The following is a 22,908-nucleotide window of genomic DNA, read 5'->3' on the forward strand; positions in this document are numbered from 1 at the left end:
TATTAGGCTGAAATACGACACAACACGCCGAGACTGAGAAAGGCTGACACGAGGACGTCCAGGAATCACAGGAGTTAGCGGTTAGCCTAGCATGATGCTGTGAGGAGGAGGAGGAGGAGGAGGAGGGTTAAACGTGATGAATGATGGCGATGGGAACTGATTCTGTGTCAATGCTCTGAGCAGTGATAGTCATTCCCGTAATGCTGAAAGGTGGATTGTGTCCACCTAAAGACACAGACAGATATTTTTATTAATTTAAACAAAAAGTAAAGTTAACTTTGTTAGAAATTGCCATATTTTCCTTTTATCTCGATCTCAGCTGCAAGTCAGAGAGGGCTTTGTATGTGTTTGTCTATGGCCTTTGTTTTAGCTTTCAGGAATATAAACAATAACTTTTCAGTAAATTTTTTTTTTTCGTAGCTGTCGTGTGGGAACCCTGTTTATGAGAGTTTCTACAGACAGGTAAGATGAGCAGAAGCAGGTTAAAGCTGATATGTTTGAGACAGCTGACAGATCAGGATGAAATGACTGAAAACTTTGAAACTGTGTGTTTGCTTCCAGGTGGATCCAGGGAACACTGGGAGAGTTGGGCCAACAGAGGCTGCCTTGTTTTTAAAGAAGTCTGGATTATCTGACATTACACTCGGAAAGGTAGGTGACCAAAGCTGTGTATCACTGGGCTGAGGTCATGCTAGTGTTATAAGCAGCTGACTGTGTCAGTAATAACAAACTGAGCAATGACTTTCAGGGAATAGACATTCATTTCTGATATATTTACATAAATAGAATACTTTTGTCTGACCCGCTTTGCCATAACCATCTCTGCAGTTCCTACAGCTTTGGTTTTACTTCCAGCAAACAACTCTGACACCTGTACTACTCACCAGACGGTAGTATGAGTTCAGACTTGTGATGTTCCCAATATGATCTCGGTCCTAAAAGATTTATACTTGTATTCTCATCCACTGCAGAGTTTACCCATATTTTCATGCATTTTGGGTTTTAATTATCTATAAGCCATAATCATCAAAATTTCAAGAAATAAATGTTTTAAATATTTCACTCTGTGTAATTAATCTATACAATGTATGGGTTTCACATTCTGAAATGAGTGACAAAAAATATCAGACTTTTTTTTATGATATTCTAATTTTCTGAGATGTACCTGTAAAAGAGAGGCTTTGAGCAGCATTTGGCAGGATGTGTGCTCATAATATCCTCATAGCAGTACAGGAGCTGGGACATTTAATATCTTCTTTTAACTGCTTCTTTAGAGTTGCATTTTTACAGTTGAAATAAGTGTATATTATTATTTGGAGGATAAACAGCTTGTGCAACACTGAGGTTTATTTCAGGGTTCCACACTGCCTTCGCTTGGATGTTGTATTTTATTACTGATCCTCCTTTAATTTCAATTTATTCACCTGTGTGCAGACAACGCTGTTGTTAACAATTGTAAATAAATGTGTGGCTTTGTTTATATCTCAGCTGTGTGTTATGGTGAAACTGCTGCAGGAGATGACCAGCTGAGCAGTGTGGGGTTTATTAGTTGCAACTCTAATGATCATACAAGTTCATACAAACAAATATTAAAGTGTAGCAAGCAGCATAGTCAATACAGATCTGAGGTCAGTTTATCAAATCAAAGCAAAGTGAACTGACAGGCAGTGTGACTGTGTTCAGACTAGTGTGAAATAACATAACCAGTTAAAAAGCATTCCTTTTAGGTAAAAACACTGGCTTTTAAAGTTTTTGTGTAGTTTGTGTTTCAGTCAGAAGTGCAAGTTCTACTGCTGCCATTTCTAACAGCCTGACAGAGTACTGTAGAAAGAGGGAAAATGGTATAAAACCTCCTTACTCTGATTATATAAACCTCCCCACAGTCTACCAGCAGCTGGTAAATGACTACTTGTGTCACTGACATGTCATTTAGTGTGTGCAGTGTGCCAGGATATATATAATGATTACATGGTGCGATTGAGGGATGATGAAGAGGAAGGTTCTGTGGGGATGTGACGCATGTTCTCTGGACACACTTACAGATAAGAGGGAGAAAAACTGTAGTTTATGCCAAACATGTAGCGCACTGAGCTTAGCATGTCTTTCATATGTGTTTATGTTTGTTTCTTCAGATCTGGGATTTGGCTGATCCTGATGGGAAAGGCTACCTGGACAAACAGGTGAGGAAGGAAGGATCCCCCCCCCCCCCCCCCCCCCCCCCCCTCCCCACTGGAACAGCAAACCATAGAAAACTTCAGTTATCGTAGCAGCCTAGCTAGATTACACCGTCTTTGTCTGAAAATAAATAAATAAAAAAAAGGCAAACATAAATTTGATAAGGTTGAGAAATATGTTTCTTAATTTGTGTCTTTCAATGTTAATAAACTGTGTTTTATGTGTCAGGGGTTTTACGTTGCCCTCCGTTTGGTGGCCTGCGCTCAGAGTGGACAGGAAGTCAGCTTGTCCAGCCTCAACCTCACCGTTCCTCCTCCAAAATTTGTGAGTATGAATTATTATTATTGTAATTATTATTTTTTTCTTTTTTACATCATGCTACTGTTTCATTAAAGCATTTAATGAAAGTCAGTGAATGGATCATGTGATGGGCTTTGAAATATAAATGTTGCTTTATTTCAGAAGGACACCAGCAGTCCGTCTCTGAGCAACACATCTGTCTCTGCTGAATCCCACTGGGCTGTTAGGGTGTGTTCAGATACACACACACACACACACACACACACACACACACACACACACACACACACACACACACACACACACACACACACACACACACACACACACACACACACACACACACACACACACATATATATAGACAAAGTAAAACTCCCCTTTTATGGACACAATAAATCAGGAAATTATTCCTGGAGTGTTGGTAATAAATCCTTTTAGTTTCCCACTAAATACAAGAACAACTCCAGACGGCTGACAGTCTGGATCAGATATAAATAAACCAGATTTTAATGATTTACAAATCCTATAAACTCATATTTTATTCACAATAGAACATATACAACATATGAAATGTTGAAAATGAGACATTTGCATTTGTGGTTTAGCATTGCCTTGTTGACCCATGCAAAGTCTTTCCTGAAAAAAGATGATTGAATTGGAACAGATTTTGATTTAAATCCTGCATCTACCTTTTTTTTTTCACGCTTCTTACATTGCCAGCTTTTACAACTTTATGGGCTTTATTGCTGCAGTTAATTTCAAAATGAGCAGATATATTTATTGAAATACTAAAATGCCTCACTATCAACATTTGCTATGTGTTTTATGTGTGTGAGTGGCTGAATGTGGCTTATACTGTAAAGGTGTAAAACAAAGAAAACTGAAATAAGTTATGCTTTAACTTCAGATGGATAATAATCTATAAGTCAGTCGAATACTTGCATATCGCCTGTTTCACTCAACTGTCGTGCTTTTGTCTGTGTAGCCCGAGGAGAAGAATAAATTTGATGGCATTTTTGAAAGTCTGGCTCCAGTCAACGGCCTATTGTCAGGAGAGAAGGTCAAGCCAGTCCTCATCAACTCCAAACTGCCTCTGGATGTGCTTGGAAAGGTATCTGGTGCATTTTTACCTGCTTTTAGACCTTGTTCACAGAAGCTTGTTTGCAAACCTAATTTTTTTCATAATCCATACTATCCTCACACAAATGCCATTCTTAGCCACTGAAAATAAATCTAGAAATTAGAGACTTCAGGATTAGTGAAGTTACGTGGACTGGGTGTCCAGAGTTTTTGACCTGCTACTATAACTTGTTGTTTGCTGTTTGAGGATGTTTTGATCTCTCCCTTGTTTCCATGGCAATGCCAGACACCCATAAGATGACCTTGTAAACAGGACGTCTCACATGTTTGTTTTTATTTGTTTAATATGTTATATAAAGATTTGAATTAGTATGGATTCATGGTCGACATAAAGGACACGTCTGTGTTTACTTTCTACTGCTAGGTTTGGGACCTGAGTGACATAGACAAAGATGGTCATCTGGATAAAGATGAGTTTGCTGTGGTGAGTTTGATTCTTCATTGTTACTGTGAGGATTCACTACTTACAAACTTAGTCTTTCGAGCTCTCAGCATAAAATCAAACTGTTTTAAGACAAAATGTCACTTTGATGAAAGCTGCTGGTGAAAATGAACAGAAACACGGTGCATCAGTCAGTCAGCTGATCTGTCAGTGTGAAGTTACTGACATTGGCATAAAAAATTATCCAGAAGAACAAGGAACACCACCCTTGTGCACAAGTCAAGTTTTTACATCTACTGAACATTTCAGGAGCGCCACTTAAACTTTAATTCTCTCCATTCTCCCATTTTCTTCCACTTATCCTGAACTGGGTGTTTACTGTGTAGTGAAACAGTCTCATATCCTCAGACCTCTGTTCCCCAGCCCCCTCCTCCATCTCTTTGGGGGATTGAATCACACTTCGGCACTTCACCCAGAAACTTTCTTCCTTGGGAGAACTTCCCAGGGTTAAACTGCTCCTACCACTGTGGTTGAGATCCCCGCAGCCCCTGGCCACCTCCACCAACATCAGGTTGACGTATGATGTATGAACACAGGAACAGAAATGGACTTTTGTCGCATTTTGCATTGCTTTGGGTTTTTTGGGCTTTTTTCTGTGGTCAAATCCTAACTGATTGTATCAGCTATCAGTCTGGGATTCATCAAGTTTTCATCATCTGTCCATCACGATGAATACTTTTCACCTCATTCTCTGCTGTTGAGTTGCTGTCGCCAAGCAAAGCTACTATTGATACCCTTCTAATAACTTGAAAAGGTCAGAATCTTCTGTTGAGGACAGTTTCTTGTTACCTCCTCCCCTCCTGCTGGAGCATAGAGGGATGGATCAGTTCAGTCCAAATATAGATCAGCTCGTCTGTCAGACTAAATGTGGCAGCTGAGGAGCAGAGAGGACAAGGACATGAACATGAGTGTGACAGGAAATATGACTCAACTGGAAACAGATGAGCTACATTGCCATATATCCAGCAGGTACAGTAGTTGCAAGTGAAGGTACAACATCATTCTGGCAACAACTGTCACATCTCTTCCTGTCTGAATACTACGTGCTGTATTCTCTGAACTCTCTGTGGCTTTGACTAAGATCAGGGTTGGAGTCATGGCAGAGATTTTGCTCTTTTTAATGCACATCTGCCCCCTAAATTTCCTGTTCCATCTCTGATCCCAGACAAAGGTATGAATGAGACTCAGATATGGAGGGATCAGTGTGTGTCTAGAAACCATCATACAGAAGAGGATGGTACCATTTTGGATTGTTTTCTGAGATTTTAACCACAATTTTTAAATGTAAAAATAGTCTGATAGACAGCTGCAGGAAACCAGCTGCCATTGGTTCAATTTGAACTGTGCAGGTTTACTGTTAAAGACAAAATGAGCAAAACAGAATAGGTGATTTCTGACTGGTCTTCAAACGGATGTGAGTCCTGTTACATATTGGATGTTTAAGCTTCTATCTGAACTTTGATGTTTTTAGAAAAGCTGTAATGCAGCTATTGATAGCAGGATGTGCTCTTCAGGCTATGCACCTGGTGTACCGAGCTTTGGAGAAGGAGCCTGTTCCTGCGCTCCTACCATCGACCCTCATCCCGCCATCTAAGAGGAAGAAGAGTATTTGCTCAGTGACTGGACCTGTGCCTGGGCTACCAGCAAGCCCTCCACCTCCAAAAGACTCCCTGCGTTCCACCCCCTCCCATGGCAGCATGACCTCTCTCAACAGTACTGGCAGCCTGTCCCCCAAACACTCACTGAAGTCAGGACAGGTAAAACACATGAAACTCTCACACACTACACACATATTCTAAAAATGTGACTTTTCTTGGGTCAGGTCTTAAAGGGTTAAACTTACAACCCTGAATGTCACAAATTTAGTATCTTTGTCTTTCTCAGCATTCATTGAACTGGGTGGTGCCAGTGTCGGAGCGTGGTCGCTATGACGACATCTTCCTGAAGACGGATGCTGATCTGGATGGTTTTGTCAGTGGGCAGGAAGTAAAGGATATCTTCATGCAGTCTGGACTCTCTCAAAACCTTCTTGCTCATATATGGTAGGAACCCAGCTTCCTCCCACTAATCATCATTTCAGATCATCATCATTAATACCCGTTTTAACCAGTGTGACAAGCAGTGCTTATTGTTGTGCTAATAACAACAAATGTTGTTAGTTATTTTAATAAATTCTGGATTAGAGAAATGTCCTTGTGTAGGGATGGAACCCCATCATCAGAGGTACTAAACCACTCAACCTGGGATCATGTCTATAATGATTTGGGTTAATGATTTAAAATGGGACCTCAACACTTCTGCTATTTAGACATTTTCTTCATAAGTACTGCTGTCTTGTTAGGCACACCTATATGTTCATCTGTCAAAACAAATACTATTCTGAAATGATCCGTCTCTAATCTACAATGTGTCATCAGTCACTTATCACTCTAATTGTAGTAAATATAATCAATTTAGCTGTATTTGGCTTGATGGGGAAATTTGACTCTGCATTTGATCCACCACTGGATGTGTTGGATAGCAGTAGGCTTCCATGTTTCTGCGCTCAGCCCCCAGTACTTCATCTCCACTGGCACCCTGGTGACTGTAACATGGCTTCCCCAGATCCAAGCCCACTTCTTTAACCACTAAGCTACCCCAGTGATGACCCTACTGAGTGTTGTTGGCAATAGGTTTACAATACTATACCTTTTATTCCATATTTTTATGCAGTAGCCATAACAATCAGCTTCACAAATATTCTAATCATCTTTAACTACAATATCTACCTCTGACAAGGGTTTGTTTCTTTTTTGTTAGTTTTGTAATGGTTAACTTGTCAGTATGGTTCTTCGCATGTTTCATGAACAGAATCAGCTGATTTTGAGTTTGTTTCTTGCGTTTGACTTTCTGCTGATCTCAGTTGAACTATGACAGCTAGTCTCTGTCCTGTCCTTCCTGCTTCTGGATGTCACTCTCTTGTCCAGCCATGTTAATCTTGCATGTCATTTTCTCTTTCTTTATCTGTCCACTCACCAGCACATTTTGACACTTTTCCTGTTCTTTACTGACAGCTGTTACAAGCTCTCGTAATATTTCATCTTAGGCTTTCCAAGTTATTTTTAGTAGTTATTTTCTCATTTTTATACTTTCACAATTCAACCTTCAGTATGCCAAGCTTTATTTACTCTTCTTGTGTTTAAAATGTAGACAACCAACTGGCTTTTTTAATATTTTGGATATATCATATTAAGCTTTATATAAAATTCTTATTCCCTTCTTTATAAAACTAGTCTTGTTAAATAGCCCTGATGCATTCAACGTCTCAGTGATAATTCTGGTAGTTTTAATGTGCTCAGATTAATCCTCTTGTTTTTCCCTGCAGGGCTTTGGCAGATACTCGGCAGATTGGCAAACTAACCAGGGAGCAGTTTGCTCTCGCCATGCACCTCATTCAACAGAAAGTCTGCAAAGGCGTCGACCCTCCTCAGGTCTTGACCGCTGACATGATCCCCCCTTCAGAGAGAGGCACTCCTGTACCAGTAGGTTTAATATGCGCAAACACTGAGAGAGAAGTCATTATTATGCACGTATCATTGCATACAATAAGTCTTTATTGCAATGCAAAGGGAGAGGAGACATTTTTATTTTTGATGACTGACCAAAAGAAAACATGTAAAAACAGTCAAATGACAAATTGTAAAAGCATGTTGAAGTGGGCTGGATGACCTCATGTTGCATCCTTGTCAGAGTAGATATGTGGACACTACACTGTGTGATGTTGTGTAGCGGCTGTACAGTGTTATGCGTCAGTATGTGACCTGTGCCAAGTTCAGTCCAGGTTAGCAGAAGTGCATCAGGCTGCCTCAGGCCATCGTAGGCTGGCTGTCAGTCAGTGTGGCCAGTAGGTGGTGTGAAGCAGAGCTCTTCATCTTTTGTTCAGAGTCAACCACAGTCCAGGTTTACAATTTGTCTTCACAGCAGGCTAATTGTAGCCCTGGCTAACACATCTTCTATGTGACATCTTGAAACGATCACCAACAGAAGATCCATATTAATTGGGACTGTTGACTGGTTGAAGAATCACTTCACAGCTATTAGCAAACAGTTTATTTGCACTGCGGAGAAAACAAGAGTCAAATGATGATAGGTGCAGATGGAAGGAGAACTGCAGATGTCACATGCCTTATTTCACTCCACCACTCTACCTGGTGTGATGGTGTTTCTGCTGGAACTTTTACATCAGAGCTTTAACCATGAGCCAGGAGCTTCTTGTTTATTGGTTTACACAAGTCCACATTTGAAATGAGATCAGACTTTGTTTCACCTCCGGGTGCTAATTATCTATTTAGACTTTCACACTGTGAATGACGCCTTATTGACTTTATATGTTTAAACAAAGTGATCATAAGGTAACAGTATCAAATCTGCTACTGAGAAAATTGACCTCCTTCAAACTTTATTTGCAAAGTTGATGCTTCTTGACCCAACAGCTCTCTGTTCTCTCTGTTCCTACATTTACTTAATGCTGTGGATGTTGCTGCACGTTTCACATGCAGTGTTTAACTTAGTAACAATGTGATTTGTCTCTGGGAGCAGAGTGTGTCTGGATACATGACTCCAGTGGGATCAGACATGGCTGCTCTGTCAGAAATGAGAAGGGTGAGTACAACTTCTTTCCTCCTCCTCTCTCTGCTCTAATGTCTTTGCCCTTTCTTACAGATTTGGAATGAAGTATATCTATTTTTTTGTTTATCTAAAGCTGCACATCTGGTGTTTTAACCTGCACCGATCTGTGCTTGCTTAGTGGGAAATAACCCCTTGTCCCTGGCCTGCAGAAACCACACAGAAGATGTGTGGGGAGGTTAATCAATTCACAGTTAAACTCACTGTCGTTCTTGTTTTATATTTTAACTCTCTTGCTGCTGATGTTTCTACCCCTCCCTCCTCAGGCTATAATATTCAAGCTGTGGGTAGGTAACACGGACCTACACAGTTTTAACCCATGAATGCTTTCAGTGGCTGCCAGGGACTGGAAGCATTTGTAAGAGTTTTCAGTGCAGTGACAGTGTCTCTTCCTGTCAACTGTCTACTGATGAAGGGAAGATTCACGATGATGGGATTAGTGATAACTCTTTAGCATCTTCAGATGTATGATGGCAGCCATTTGTAAACCTTAATGTAGTCAGATAAGTCATGTTTGTATTTTTTATCTTTTTTTGTGCTGCTTTTTCTTTGAAATACTACCTGATGGTTGGACCAGCATAAAAAACAATTGTAAATGGGCAAAGTGCTGCAGTTTAGTTGACAACTATGAGTCTTCCCAGCTCATCATGTTCCTAATGACATAGAATTCCTAAAACGGACCATATCCAGAATCTTTCCTCGGCAGTTTGTCAGCGGTAGTGACACCTCACATGTCGGTGACTGACCCAGCCCCACCTGTCGGTCAAACCTCTGTACTGATCCTCGCTCCTTCACCACTCCTATCTTTCCTTCAGTCTCTGTTCCTTGGTCCGATCAACCACTGCTCATTTGGTGCCATTTCTTCATTCTGCCATCTTTAAAACAAAGCTCCACTTCACCGTCCTGCCTTCCTCCTTTTCTCTGTGTTTGCAGGACAGCTCCAGTTCAGTGGGTTCAGGAGAGTTTACCGGCATCAAGGAGCTGGATGACATCAGCCAGGAAATAGCTCAGTTACAGAGGTAACCAGCAGTTTAGCCAAGACCTCAGAAATATGACAAACTTCCTCCATGACATGAGTGGAACCTTACAGTGAAACAAACTCAGATTTTAAACTATCTGTGTGCGTGAGTGTATTTTTCTGTATTTCTTCTGTAACTAGAAAATTACACGTTCACTGTGAGATGTTCTGTATTTACTGTCATCATCTCCATCAGAACCACAAACACACAAACATGAAATGGAGTTCTATCCATCCATCCATCCATTCATTCATTCTTTGATGCATGTATTTGATCAATTTTTGTTTGTTCACCACTTGTTCTCCATGCGGCGTCAGCACTCTTGCGTTTACGCAGTGGAATACGTTAAGGTAAACTTCTTGGCTAATCAACATACATGAACTAAATCTGTCAGATTTACTGGAATTCACATTAAAAATGTTTGTTTTTGCTGTGAATACTTTACACATTCTTCTGTAGGATGTGCTTGTTTGCATCTACACAAACTGCCCGGGACAGGACAGATTTCAGAACTTTGAAGTTGGTCAAAAAATAGAGTGAAAATCTGGTGAAAAGGGACAGGAAAGTTTGATTATATGACTGTATGTGAGCAGAACGATTATCCTGGCTGGAAATGTCATAACTTGCAAAAAAATGATAAACATCCTGCTTAAGTACAAAAAGCTTTCAATGATTTATACATTTTTCTCACAAAAAACACAAACTCTAAAAGACACATCAGAACCAGCATTGTAATTAGACTCTTTCAGGATGCAGAATCTTTACGTATCATGTCAGAAACCACCTGCTTACTATATCCGAGGGCCTTCTGACCTCTCATTTTTTCTTTACTCTCACTTTGATCTCTAGTTCTTTATGGATCGGATTCAGATCCAGGCTTGGCCAAAGTTTTATTAGTAGTCAACTATTGTTCTCTTTGGATACTTGTCTTGTTGAACTCTCCAAAAGGAGTTAATACGTAAGCGAAATGAGCAGTTGTCGGAGTGCCAAGATCTTGCTCTTTAAAAGGATCATCAGTGGAAGCTAAAATAATTGTGTGATATTAACTCTGAGAGTTATTTTTTTCTTTTATACAGAAAGGGTGAGTTGTCTGTGTTTTGGTCGAACAAGTTTTATCATTCAGATCTTGCAAACATAAAGTTTCACTATGAGTTGGACATCTTCACGCCCTCAGAAGTCACTGACAAAGGCCGATGCTATGACTAAACATAAATTCTTCCAACACTGATTTAAGAGAGAGGCAATGAGACATTCTGGACATGGCATCTTTAGCAAAATTTGTTAAAGTTAGCCAGCCATGGTTTCCGATGCCGAGATGCCCAGTTCTACTTCTGGAAGGCCAATGTCCTGCTTATTGTACATGTTTCACTGCTTAACATTACCAAGTCATCAACAAGTTGGTCCCAAGATTGAAAAGCTGTTGGGGATCCATGTCATTTGAACCAGGTGTGTTGGGGCACGAAGCATCTAACACCTGCAGGACAGCAACCCTCCACAACCAGAACTGGATGCATCTATCATAGGATCTCAGTCCAGTTTCTTTTGTGCCTTTTTCGTGTGTGCATCTGGGTTGGTTTGATTTTAATCCTCTTCAATAAAAAACACTAATTCTGTTTGTGTGTTTTTGTGATTGTGTGTCTTAGGGAGAAATACACTCTTGAGCAGGACATCAGGGAGACAGAGGACGCCATCAGATACAAGAGTGCGGAGGTTCAGGTGAGAGCACCTTCTGAATATCAGTGCATATATTCCCATGAGAACCAGACATTTGACCAGAGATTTTTATGTGAATATTTATTCAATCAGGTAGTTGAACTCTTGAGGTTTAAAATCTCGTTACCAAGATCCCAACCAAGACAAGCAGCCCATTGACATGCGGAGAACAGTAACAATGGCGAGATGTCACATCAGCATATCATATTACTGACCTAAACAGTTGTATCAAACATGGTGGAAATCTGACTTTGCAACTATGCCGAAGCTAATTGATCAGTCAGTGTCACAAAGCTGCTATGAATCTATGGCTCCATAAAACTAAAGTTGAAGATTTATTTTACCATGACAATCATTTCCAATCAACAAATAGGCAGCAGTGAATAAAACTGAGATCAGGTGGATGGAGCAGCTGATAATATTGATTTATAATCAGAAAGAAGGCAGAAACTGAAGCTCAGACTCAATGAGAAAAAAAACACTCACTGCTGCAGCTGAGTATAAAACCCGGAAGGACGAAAGTTTTAAATGCGCTCTTATTCACTTATTCAGCATTGTGATCTGTCGAGTCCGACTAAACAGAAGCCTGATTGACCTGTCAAAATTGATCTGTGCCAACTGATCAGACTGTCCTCTCAGAAAGTTACAGAGAATCACTCACATCATCAGTTACTTGTTATGTGTCAAAAGATCACCTGACTTATGTTAGCTGAGAGCTACTGACATATTTTCATGATTGGTCCATCAGGAGATGCAGAATGACCTAGACAGAGAGACAATCAGCCTACAGGAGCTGGAGGCTCAGAAACAGGATGCTCAGGACCGCCTGGATGAGATGGACCAACAGAAACATAAACTGGAAGACATGCTGAATGAAGTGAGGATGAAGTGCCAAGAAGAGTCTCAGATGGTAAGGAAGGGCAAACTGGTTCTTGTGACAGTTGTGACAAGTGATTTGGGAAAATTGATTTGAAATGTCTCATTTGCAGAAATGTTCAGGTACTTTACTGAGTTGCATCTGTAGTTAAAGCTTCCTGAGGTGTAACAGCAGCTCTGAATCTGTGCAGGAGTTCAACAGTTAGCAGGGATTTCCACATAAACACAGAGACTTTATGTTTCCTATATACTGAACTCACAGATGTAATGGGCAAGATATTTCACCCTGTAAGTGTTTTGAGTGCTGTTAGTAATAATGCAGAATACAAATCTTATCCAGTATTGTGATTCATGTCTGGGCAAACTAATACATCTGATTTGAAGATTGCTGCCCTCTCTGTTCTTGTGAAATCATCTCCCACCACTATTAATGGATCTCATTAATGATTGACTTTAGCTTCCAGGTTTCTGTCCAGGCAGATAACACAGCCTCATTCATTATCTTTGAATGTTTAGGACTGTTCTTGAGGTGGACTGCGTGTTTTTTTTTTACCCTGCTTTTGCATGTGGCTCAAATTTATTCAATAAATATTGACACGGTGTCAAATGAGTTGTTGATCTGAGGGTGTAGTTGGATCATTTTAAGACCTGGTCAGAACCAGATGATTTTATCCATGCGGCTCAGGTAGTGCACGAGAGATTTCAAAGTGACTTGGAATGGAATACTTTCATGTTCATCTGCATGTAGATAACAACCCTGCAGAGCCAGATCCACTGCCAGGAGTCTGACCTACAGAGCCAGGAGGAAGAGCTGAGCCGGGCCAAGGCTGATCTGGGCCGCTTGCAACAGGAGGAGAATCAGCTGGAGCAGAGCCTGGCTGCAGGCAAGATTCAACTGGAAACTATCATCAAGTCTCTGAAGTCCACCCAGGATGAGATCAATCAGGTAGTGTTTGTTTGTCTGAAGGCTGCCAACAGGGGGCGCCACTGCACTTTGTCACCTGATGCTTTGTTGTCATTTGTTTATGTGATAATGTCATCTGTGTCATGCCAACCTCTCTCTCCCCTTTTCTCACACGCATGTACATGGTGATGAACTCTGATTAATTTTGATTCCACTGAATACCAAACCTTTGTGGCCCTCATAAAACTGTTTGGGAAAACATCCCAATACACCACAATTTAAAATATTAAGCATACCAAGAATTTTATTTTGGTGGCAAAATAGTTCCACGTGTGTTAATTTACTTTAGTTTTGTACAGATTACACCATTAAACCAAGAGTTTTTAATCTATGTTAAATGTATATAAAAGCAGGATGTAATGACTCAGAAATCTCATAAAGCATCATTTAATTCAATAGAACTCAGATAGCGAATGTTGAAAGTTAAGACAATGTACTGTTTCATAAAATTTAATGAGCTTATGGAATTTGATGACAGCAACACCTCTAAGTTATTACAGGACAATCTCTCCATCTATGCAGCATTCTCTCTTTTAACAGACTTGGACCTTTGATAGAGGATTATTGTCCTGTTCTGGCCTTCTAGAAGATTCTAGCAACTCAATTTACTGTTTAATTTACTTAATTGTTTAGCTGATGTTGTAGATGAGAACCAAAAAAAAAACACTTTTCCAAAGCTTTAATGATAACTGATTGCATGTTTATTGAAAAAGACATGAAGTGAGAAGATAAAAAATAGGCTGCAGAAGGTCCGCTAACTGAGGAAACAGCAGGGCTGTGTGGAAAACTATTTTGCTGCTGTGGTTAACCATTGCAAGCTTAGCCTGCAGCTGACACCATGTTTAGGAACATGCTGAAGTCACAAATGACTTGGCAGAAAAATGTTGAGTATTTTTTTGCTGCTTGTGTACCAGAGATTCAGCAGCAAGCTTCAGTGTCACATCGATGTGTCCTTTTAAAAATTGTGTTACACCTTGCAGTATTTTAGGCTTTAAGGCATCTGCCTTGTAGGGAGCTCAAAATTTCCTATGTTCAGAGACAGGAGAGGAGACTGGCACACGGAGAAAGTAGCGAAGGAGAAACACAGTTGTGTGAGAAGTTATTGACTTGTGTTTACGTCCTTTAGGCTCGCAGCAAGTTGTCCCAGATTCAGGACAGTCAACAGGAAGTGTCAAAGAGCATCGAGCAGTACAACCGCAGCCTGAACGGAGCCCATGGGGGTAGCATGACCAACCTGGCCGACATGAGCGAGGGCTTTGGTGACAGAGACAACGGAGGCTTCTCAGCCATGGGGAGGGCAGTACAGGTTAGTCATACTGTTAATGACTAAATGTTTAATTTAGGAGGAAAGTTCTTGACTCAGGTTTTACACGCAACAGTGCTTTGATATTTTAACGAAAATCCCTCATCCTCTGTTTGTCATGTTCATTGTTTCATTCTGTTTCTTTTTGTCTCTTTCCTTATAAACATCATCTGCAGTTTGCACATCTTTACTTCTGTCACTAAATCCATATTTTACTGAAAACTCTAGTGTTTCTTATGTCAAACTATCAGATCCCATCGTTTTCTTGACAAGTCAGGTTATACAGTATTTCTTCTCTGTTTCAATCAGAAATCATAGCAGAGGGTTGAAATATGAGCTGGCCTTGCTAGCACTTACACATTTGCATGGAAACATTGGGATGTACTTACATCAGTGTTTCTCAGTCCAGGTCCTCATGACCCACTTCCCTGCATGTTTTAGACATGTCCCTCTTCCAATACACCTGAGTCAGATTATTGAACTTCCTCGCCAACTTCTTTGTAGCCTGTTAACGGGTGATTTTTTTTTTTTTCCATTCAGGTGTGTTTAAGTAGGATTACCAATAAAACATGCAGGGCAGGGGGGGCTGGGAACCTGGATTGAGAAACACTGATCTACTTGATGAGGAAACTGTGAATAAGAAGAACTGGATTCATTTTAGCAAAAAGTGAGGTAGAACCGAAGGGTTATAAGTGACTGTGATCTGTGGATGCTGAGTAGATTGATTTTATGCAAAGCTGTGGTGATGTAGAGTTTAGGATCACCACCACCACCCACCTCAATTTTTACCTGATAGTATTACTAATTTAATCTGGAGATGTTTGAGATTAAAGTGGAACTATTATGTGCATTTCAGGCTAATTTATTTTTTATTTCTGAGCCCAGAAGGGCTGGGATTGATCGAGTCATTGTCACAAATTGCTTTATTTACTTCAGACCGACCCTTTCCGTAGGCTGTCAGATCAGCCCGTGGGCAAAACGAGTGGATTGAGACTCTTCCGCATTAAGCCCCGCCTCCCGCCACTGTGCTACATCGGGAGCGCGCACCGCAACTGCTTTCGCCGTCATTCTAACATCTCATGAACAGAAGGATTAGACTAATATGAACTCAATAAAAAAACAAAATACAATGTCAACACATAGCATACAGCCCTACATGTTGGAACCTGAATCAGACCCTGAAAACAAAGTGGAAAACAGCAACCCACAGCAACGAATGCAGCAGGATGTCTCTCTTTGGTAAACTCACCAGCCATCGTTCGAAATAACTTTATCCGACGTTTTCCACCCGCCTGATGTATTGGTACATACCCTTGTTAACCAGTAGAAGGTAACCAATCATCGAACCTTATCCCCCGGGACGTCACAAAGATTTCCAAATAGAAAAAACTCTCTAAAACGACGCATCTTTTGTTGCCATGGAAACCGAACGCAGAGAGTGCTGGAACTCAAACTCAAACATGCTTTAGGTGATAAAAAACAGTGCCGTTCACATGTCTGATGAGGATTCAACACTGTAACACTGTAGAAAGCTCAGAAAACTTGAAATACCATAATAGGACCCCTTTAATAGATATTTCACTGCCATAACTATGTTATATAAAGATTATCGTTGGGATTTTGCTTGGGTTCCTCTGAAACAATGCGGGTCATTTAATGCAGTTTCTGTTCAGTATTGCGCATTTTCCTTGTTTGGAGTACTGATTTGTTGGTCAATTGTTTTACTTGTGTGTTGTTAGAGTTTGTTGGGTGGGGTGGTGGATGAGCTCTTACGCCATGTTCATTCCACAGGAAGACCCATTCAAAGTGAAGCCACCAGTCTTCAACAACCAGCCACAGGAGATTCACACAGATCCTTTTCACTCTGAAGACCCTTTCAAAACTGACCCATTTAAAGGTTTGACTGCTTCACTTTGACTATTTACCCTCTCATGACCTCTGCCTGTCTCCCTCACTCCTCTCTGTGGTTATTGCTTTTTTTCTGTCCAAACAGCTTTTTTCTTTTGTTTGCTTGAGTTGCTTACTGACTGTCTTCTCCCTTCCTTTGTATTCTTCCTGCTTTACATGACTCCTTTCTTATAGGTGACCCATTTCAAAATGACCCTTTTGCAAAGCAGCCATCATCGTCCACAGGTATTTACTTGGAACAGTGAGCTCATTTTTTCTAATGAACTCAGGTCGTGGGTATGGGGTTGTTGGTGTCGCCCTGTTCGCTGGATGTTTAAAGGAGATTCTGTCATTTCACACAAACAGCTGGCTGTTGCACTCATACTACACCAACACTATTGTAACTGTTTACACTGTTCAATGAGATGTCGCACTGATGTTATCTTCAAATGAACTACTGTAAATCAACAAAACTAAGTGACTGACAGCACAGTCCTTGTTCTGTTATGGCTCACACATAATGGTGGTGTGTAACTCCTGGGTTGAAGGTTTAAAGATAAGGTAGATCACATCTTAAACTTGAGAAACTCACTCAGTGCCAGGTACCAGAGCTCTAACTTTGGCTGACACGTGTGTGAACTGGAACTCTTGTTGCACTTCCTCCTTCAGCGATATGGTGCAGTTTCAGTTCTCTGCTCAGTTGCTTTTCATGCATCAAGGAAGCCCACACCCTGGCATGGTCTGACTCCAGTCTATAGACCCATTCCTGCTTTTTGCTCCTTTGGTTTTGGATCAGATGTTTGCAGTAATCAAAACAAGATAGCCTCCCTGTCAGAGATGATTGAATACTATATATTTACTGGGACCTTTTGCATGTTCTTCAGTCACAGAGACCTTTGCCAAATTATTCTCAGGAAATTACATTTTCATATTAACAAAAGTATAATTTATAAACTAAATCTGTCATTAAGTTTGGAAATATAGACATTCTGAAACACATCCATTAAACTGATGTGAATACACCATAGGTTTATCACAGGAACTGTCTTTGTGGCATCCTAAATGCAAACTGCTGAATGCCTGAGAAAAATGTATACTTAAAGTGCTGCTGGATTTTGTGGAAAAAAAGATCCCTATGTGTTTTCTAGCCAGTGGAATTTCATTAATTTATCTTATTTAGCCTTAGCTGGTTTGGTTAGTGAGAAGTTAAAGAAAGCAGATGATGCAGTGACTGATGTTGTTTCTACCACAGATCCTTTTGGAGGAGATCCGTTTAAAGAGGCAGATCCTTTCAAAGCTTCATCAGAAGATTTCTTCAAGAAAACCACAAAGATGGATCCTTTCTCCACACCAGACCCCTTCAGTAAAAGTGCCACTTTACCATCCAAGGTACCTTAGTTTCAACAGAGCCGTGTTTTGAAATTAGTCTTAGTTTTTGTCAACTTCATCAATAAATTTCTAAACTGATGAGAATGTTAATATGACAGTTTTGCATCTTAATAGCTCTCCATATCAGAAAACCTTTTGGAATGATTCTGATTTAGCCTGACTGAAATGTGTCTCTTTCACTGCTGAGAAAATGCAAACCTCTGTGTGACCTTACAGTGACTCAGGCACCTGCCCTTACTTTTACCTTTTTTGCCTCTGCAGCTGGTTTAAAGGAGTTCTTTCCACGTTAACTGGAGCAGCAGTGCCCTAAGCAGAATCTATAAAGCAACAAATAAGAGTTTTATAGGATTTTTTTTAACATTTAAAAAATGGATTATTGATATTGTACTTATAGATATTCACTATCTCATTACAAGCTAAGCTGCCTGGTTGGTAAACAGTAGCAGGAGCTGCTGCACCGCATATTTGTGCTGCGAGAAGTTCATCCCATGTTATGAACAAAGATGTTTCGGCATTAAAATGCAGTTTCCAGAAAATTTATTATAAACACTGTTATTTTACTTTAGACAGCAAGGTGGAGGTGCTTTACATACAGCCTCTAAAAAATGATGAAAAAATCCCTCGTTTGTTCCACTGCAAAAAAAAAAAAAAAGACAATTTTTTTTAAAAAAAATCCACAAATAGTTTTTTCTGTTGTTTTTTTTTTTACATTTCTTTTTCAGGTTAAATAGAGGTAAAATGGTGAAAATTGTTTATATTTCAAACAAATACCCAGACATGTTCAAATATGTAAATAAGTCTCAAAGAGCTTCATGAGCTGCTGAAGCTGCTGCCTGACAGGAGTATGGCTCCAGCAAGAACGTTGTCAGTGCAAACAATGAAATGGATGATTAGAAAGAATGTGAAAACAAGATTTTGGTTCCCAGTCAGCTGTATTTAACTTCTGGAGGACATACAAATAAATAGGAAGACTACTGGGCAAAATAGTTGAAACCTCATTGATGAATATTATTTTATCAGTGAAATCCTCAATTCAAGTTGTGATCAGGAAACAGAGAAAGGAGCTGAAACTGAGAACCAATTGGGATTTTCTTTTTTCTCTGCTTCATTCTGTCTGAAAAAATACATTGATTCAGTCTTTGTCAGCTACTAGATTGAATAGTTTTGTACTAGATTTGTGAGGAGTTTTTGAAACTTAAATCGGGTGAACAAGTTGCACTTTCCATCATTTTTGCCAAGGTTGTATTTCTTCTTGTTGCCACCTGCAGCCTACTCAAACTGTAAAGATGCTAATATGATCAGAAAAGATTTTGGAGGTCTACATTTCTGACACAACTTCAGTAACCTCCCGGTTGGAGGAGGAACATCTGAACAGGTCACAAACAGGTTTGGTTTTGACTTAATTGCATTCATTGATAAAATAGCATTTATTTTATGTTTTATGCAGCAAACTGGTCACTTTCCAGCCGCTGACCCATTTTCTTCAAGCCACCCAAAATCCAGAGGACCAGGTATGATGTCTTTCTTTATTCCATCACAAAACCTGCAGAAATATATCAGCTTCTTAAAGTAAAACATGAAACACAAGGTGTTCAGACTGAATTCAGACTTTAGTTTTTTGTGTGATTTGACCTCAGCTTGAAAGGGTGGACAAACCTTGAACCATGATTGTAGTCACATTAGCCAGCTTGCTGCTCCAGGTCTCTGGATCACTGAAATCCATACAGGTCTGAGATCAGAATTCAGAATCCTACTGCTGCTTTTACCCAACTGAATCAGCTGGTTCTTCTTTAATTCTAACCAATAACAAGAAGCTTTTTATGTTAAAGCTAAGAAGGCTAACATGCTAACATATGTCAGCTCAGTTTATTCATGGGGATTGGTTTGGCAGATTTTAATCATCATACATGAAAACAACAGTTCATGACAGGAAATCCAAGACCTGTGTTGAAACACAGCAAACAGCCGCTTTGCTGATGTGCAAATTCATATAAACGGTGCATGAATGTAAAAGATGGTTTCAGTAATACTGAATAAATGAGTTGAGGTACTAATCTAAGCTTGTGACTGTTAATTTCAGACTTGTTTGGCACTTTAGACCCATTTGGGAGCAGTTCGTTCAATAGCAGCACAAACAGCTCAGCAGGATTTGCAGACTTTAGCCACATGTCCAAACCCAGAGACACCTTTGAAGGACGGGCCAGCTGGCTGCCAGACTACCAAAAGGTACATTGTTTCTGTACAGAAATGCGTTGCCAAGTGTGATAAGATTCACAGAGAACCCACATTGTTTAGTTTCTCAGAGCTGTTCCTTCAGTAAAACAGCTTAAAATAACCTTCATAACATAAATATATTGGCAAAAAAAACTTTGTAACATCATGCAAAATATACCAATCTTCTCCAACCCTGTTTCATTTCAGCCTGTGTTTGTGGACGACCCATTCAGCAGGAAAAGTGACACACCAGCTCTGCCTCCAAAGAAGAGTGTCCCCCCTAGACCCAAACCACCCAGTGGTGAGAGCTTCAGTACTTCCAGAGCTTTAGATGGTCTACCAAACATGTTGAAATAACTGTCGTCACCTCTGTCTGCGTTCAGAGTGTGAGAAACTCAGACCGAATGCAAAACTTTGTGAAAATATGTAGGCTTTAAACAAAAGTGTGACTTTCTTCATCACAACCAACTTGGTGTCTAAGAAGGCATTGTGTAGAAGTAGTCACAGATAGATTAAAGGAAGTTGTGAGAACTGAGCATGATTATTAATGAACAGAACTGGTTGCTGATCAGTTCTGCCAATAAGTGAGAACTGTTCTGTGTGGTTGGTATAAAACAGAAAATGGCTTTCTGCATCTCTTCTGTTTGCCAGCAGGTGTTCAGTCCTGCCACTCCCTCAGACAGAGGACAGCATACCTCTCTTTAGTGAGTTATTTTGAGTTTAAGGAAAATAGCATTGATGCAGTGAAACATGACTACATGGTAAGAAGTAATTGTCTTACACTGTACTTCAGATGTGAAGAAGCTCCTGTAGGTTCAGCATTTCTTCACACCCGTGATGATGCGACAAATCCAGACCAGTTTTAATTTCAGTTGAAACTGCCTCCCAGATGAATATTTGGTACTGCTCCTTCCCTACTTAACATATTGTGATCTGGAGCCACATATACATTGATTTACCTTTTGAAACTTAGACAAAGATGCCACATTAATTACACAAAAAAACTGTTATAATTTTTAAGATATATTGGTTAACGTTAGAGTAGAATCATACATTGCATGAAAAGCTTTCAAATAGTTTTTATTTCATGTTTCTAGTTTCTGCAAAGGCTCAGACCCGAACCCTAACACGCATGGTTTTGGTCTATGGAAGGAAGCTAAAGCATATCGAGAGAACCCACACATGCAAGAGGAGAGCATGGAAACTCAACACAGAAAGTACCAGCTGAGATACCAGAAGAGCTGTGCTGATATTAAAAGATAATATTCACTGATATATGGACTCCCTGTGACAGCTGGTGTTGGCTATTACAACCACAGCCCAGCATCAGGCCAGCCTGAGCAAAAATATTTGTTTTGTTAGCTTCATTGCTACAGATTCTGCTACTTCTGAGTGTTCGGAGACAGCATGGGTCAACGCTAGAATGTCATGTTCAGCGAATTTCCAGTACTCGGTTAACAGGCCGAGTCAGATCATGTTGAGGGGAATTAGTCTGTTATCTGCTGAGAAAAAAACAGACTAAAACTGCCCCTAAATGTCACATCAGTTTTTTTTTTTTCTTTTTTCTACTTTAATCTAAAAAGTTCTGTTGTGTTGTTTGTGAACATGCTCATGTCGAAGTGGTGAAGTACGGGAGATGGTGTGCGGTTTCCTCTGCCCGTTGTTTTCAGACACACCCTGAGTTGCTTCCTTTATGTGGGTTTAGGTGGGGTGTGTGAATGCTTGTGGGCGAGTGCTGCAGGTCATCATGCAGGCTGTATACAGTCAGTAAAATTCAGCTTATCTTGAATTTAATTCCCTCTGGATTTTGTTCTGCTTGGATGCTTTTTTTTTAATGGGTCATCAGGTAGACGTGAGGCCATGCAGGTCTCATGAGATTGTGCAGTAAAAGTTCAAATTAGATGCCACCAAAGTCACATAGAGTTGTAAAGCAGGGTGGAGTCGATGGTTGTGGTTTCTCAAGTGTGTGTTTGTGTGCTCGGATGTACACAGTTTACAAAAAAAAAACTGATTGGCAGGCTTGCTGCTTTGCTCAATGTGGAGTGTGAAATGAACTGCTCACCCCAACCAGCTGGTTATCTGGCAGCAGGTCATAATGTGACTGTGTTGCTTTTGTGGTTTAACACCTACAACGTTCCCACAGTCTTCTGCCAGGCTCAATTTCATCTCCATATCAGTAACAGAAGCTGCTATAATTATAATTACTGGTACGCTCCTTGTTTTGTTTCTGCACATGTTGACGTGAGGCCATGCAACATGACTGAGTCTGATTTTTTTTATTTTTAAGTCTTTTTACAAGTAGTTTACAGTGTGAAAATGTTGCCAGGAAGCTGACAACATTTATAATTCTAAACTACATTGATGTCTTAAAAATCAGACAGATAAAGCATCCAAATAAATATCTTAATAATTGTAAGATGGGAGCCAGTAGTTATTTCTCAGGATTTAGTGATTAGAAAAAAATGCTAGCTGGAAATAATATCATGCAGATCCAAACTGGTGTGAATATGTTCACTCAGTAATGGTTGTTTATAAAATAAAAAGTGAATAAACACTTCACCTCTGACTGTTCCAATTTATTTTTTTTATTTTATTTTTTTTTTTAACTCATTTCCAGTATTGGTTACAAGTTAAATGACAAGGTTGTTGGTGAAATATTCTGCTAAATGCTACTTAACTGAGTGTGAATACTTTGTAAATAGAAAAAAAAACATTGTGGAAAATTTGGTATGCCACTGTTTGGTGTTGGGGGCACAGTGAAGTGTTGAACACTTTTTGGTTTCTGGGTTATCTCTTCTGGTTTTGGCTCTGTGGGCGT

The 22,908-nt window shown here is 40.0% G+C and overlaps 1 protein-coding gene across 2 annotated transcripts in view; it reads left to right on the top strand.

Annotated features, from left to right (window-relative positions):
• The window catches only part of LOC306759820 (epidermal growth factor receptor substrate 15-like 1), a 33,016-nt gene that overhangs the window by 299 nt on the left and 9,809 nt on the right, over positions 1-22,908 (top strand). For both annotated transcript variants that reach the window (XM_079245559.1, XM_079245560.1), the window contains exons 2-23: positions 421-462; positions 562-651; positions 2,133-2,180; positions 2,404-2,499; positions 2,638-2,703; positions 3,464-3,589; positions 3,983-4,042; positions 5,575-5,817; positions 5,945-6,102; positions 7,425-7,581; positions 8,639-8,701; positions 9,659-9,744; positions 11,388-11,460; positions 12,206-12,367; positions 13,082-13,279; positions 14,424-14,603; positions 16,392-16,497; positions 16,683-16,733; positions 17,740-17,876; positions 19,324-19,387; positions 19,957-20,102; positions 20,298-20,391. In XM_079245559.1, the coding sequence (XP_079101685.1) occupies positions 421-462; positions 562-651; positions 2,133-2,180; positions 2,404-2,499; positions 2,638-2,703; positions 3,464-3,589; positions 3,983-4,042; positions 5,575-5,817; positions 5,945-6,102; positions 7,425-7,581; positions 8,639-8,701; positions 9,659-9,744; positions 11,388-11,460; positions 12,206-12,367; positions 13,082-13,279; positions 14,424-14,603; positions 16,392-16,497; positions 16,683-16,733; positions 17,740-17,876; positions 19,324-19,387; positions 19,957-20,102; positions 20,298-20,391 (2,446 nt within the window). The remainder of the gene's footprint in view (positions 1-420; positions 463-561; positions 652-2,132; positions 2,181-2,403; positions 2,500-2,637; positions 2,704-3,463; positions 3,590-3,982; positions 4,043-5,574; positions 5,818-5,944; positions 6,103-7,424; positions 7,582-8,638; positions 8,702-9,658; positions 9,745-11,387; positions 11,461-12,205; positions 12,368-13,081; positions 13,280-14,423; positions 14,604-16,391; positions 16,498-16,682; positions 16,734-17,739; positions 17,877-19,323; positions 19,388-19,956; positions 20,103-20,297; positions 20,392-22,908) is intronic.

The sequence above is a fragment of the Telmatherina bonti genome (assembly GCF_933228915.1).
Source record: "Telmatherina bonti genome assembly, chromosome: 8".
NCBI classification, from domain to species: domain Eukaryota; kingdom Metazoa; phylum Chordata; class Actinopteri; order Atheriniformes; family Telmatherinidae; genus Telmatherina; species Telmatherina bonti.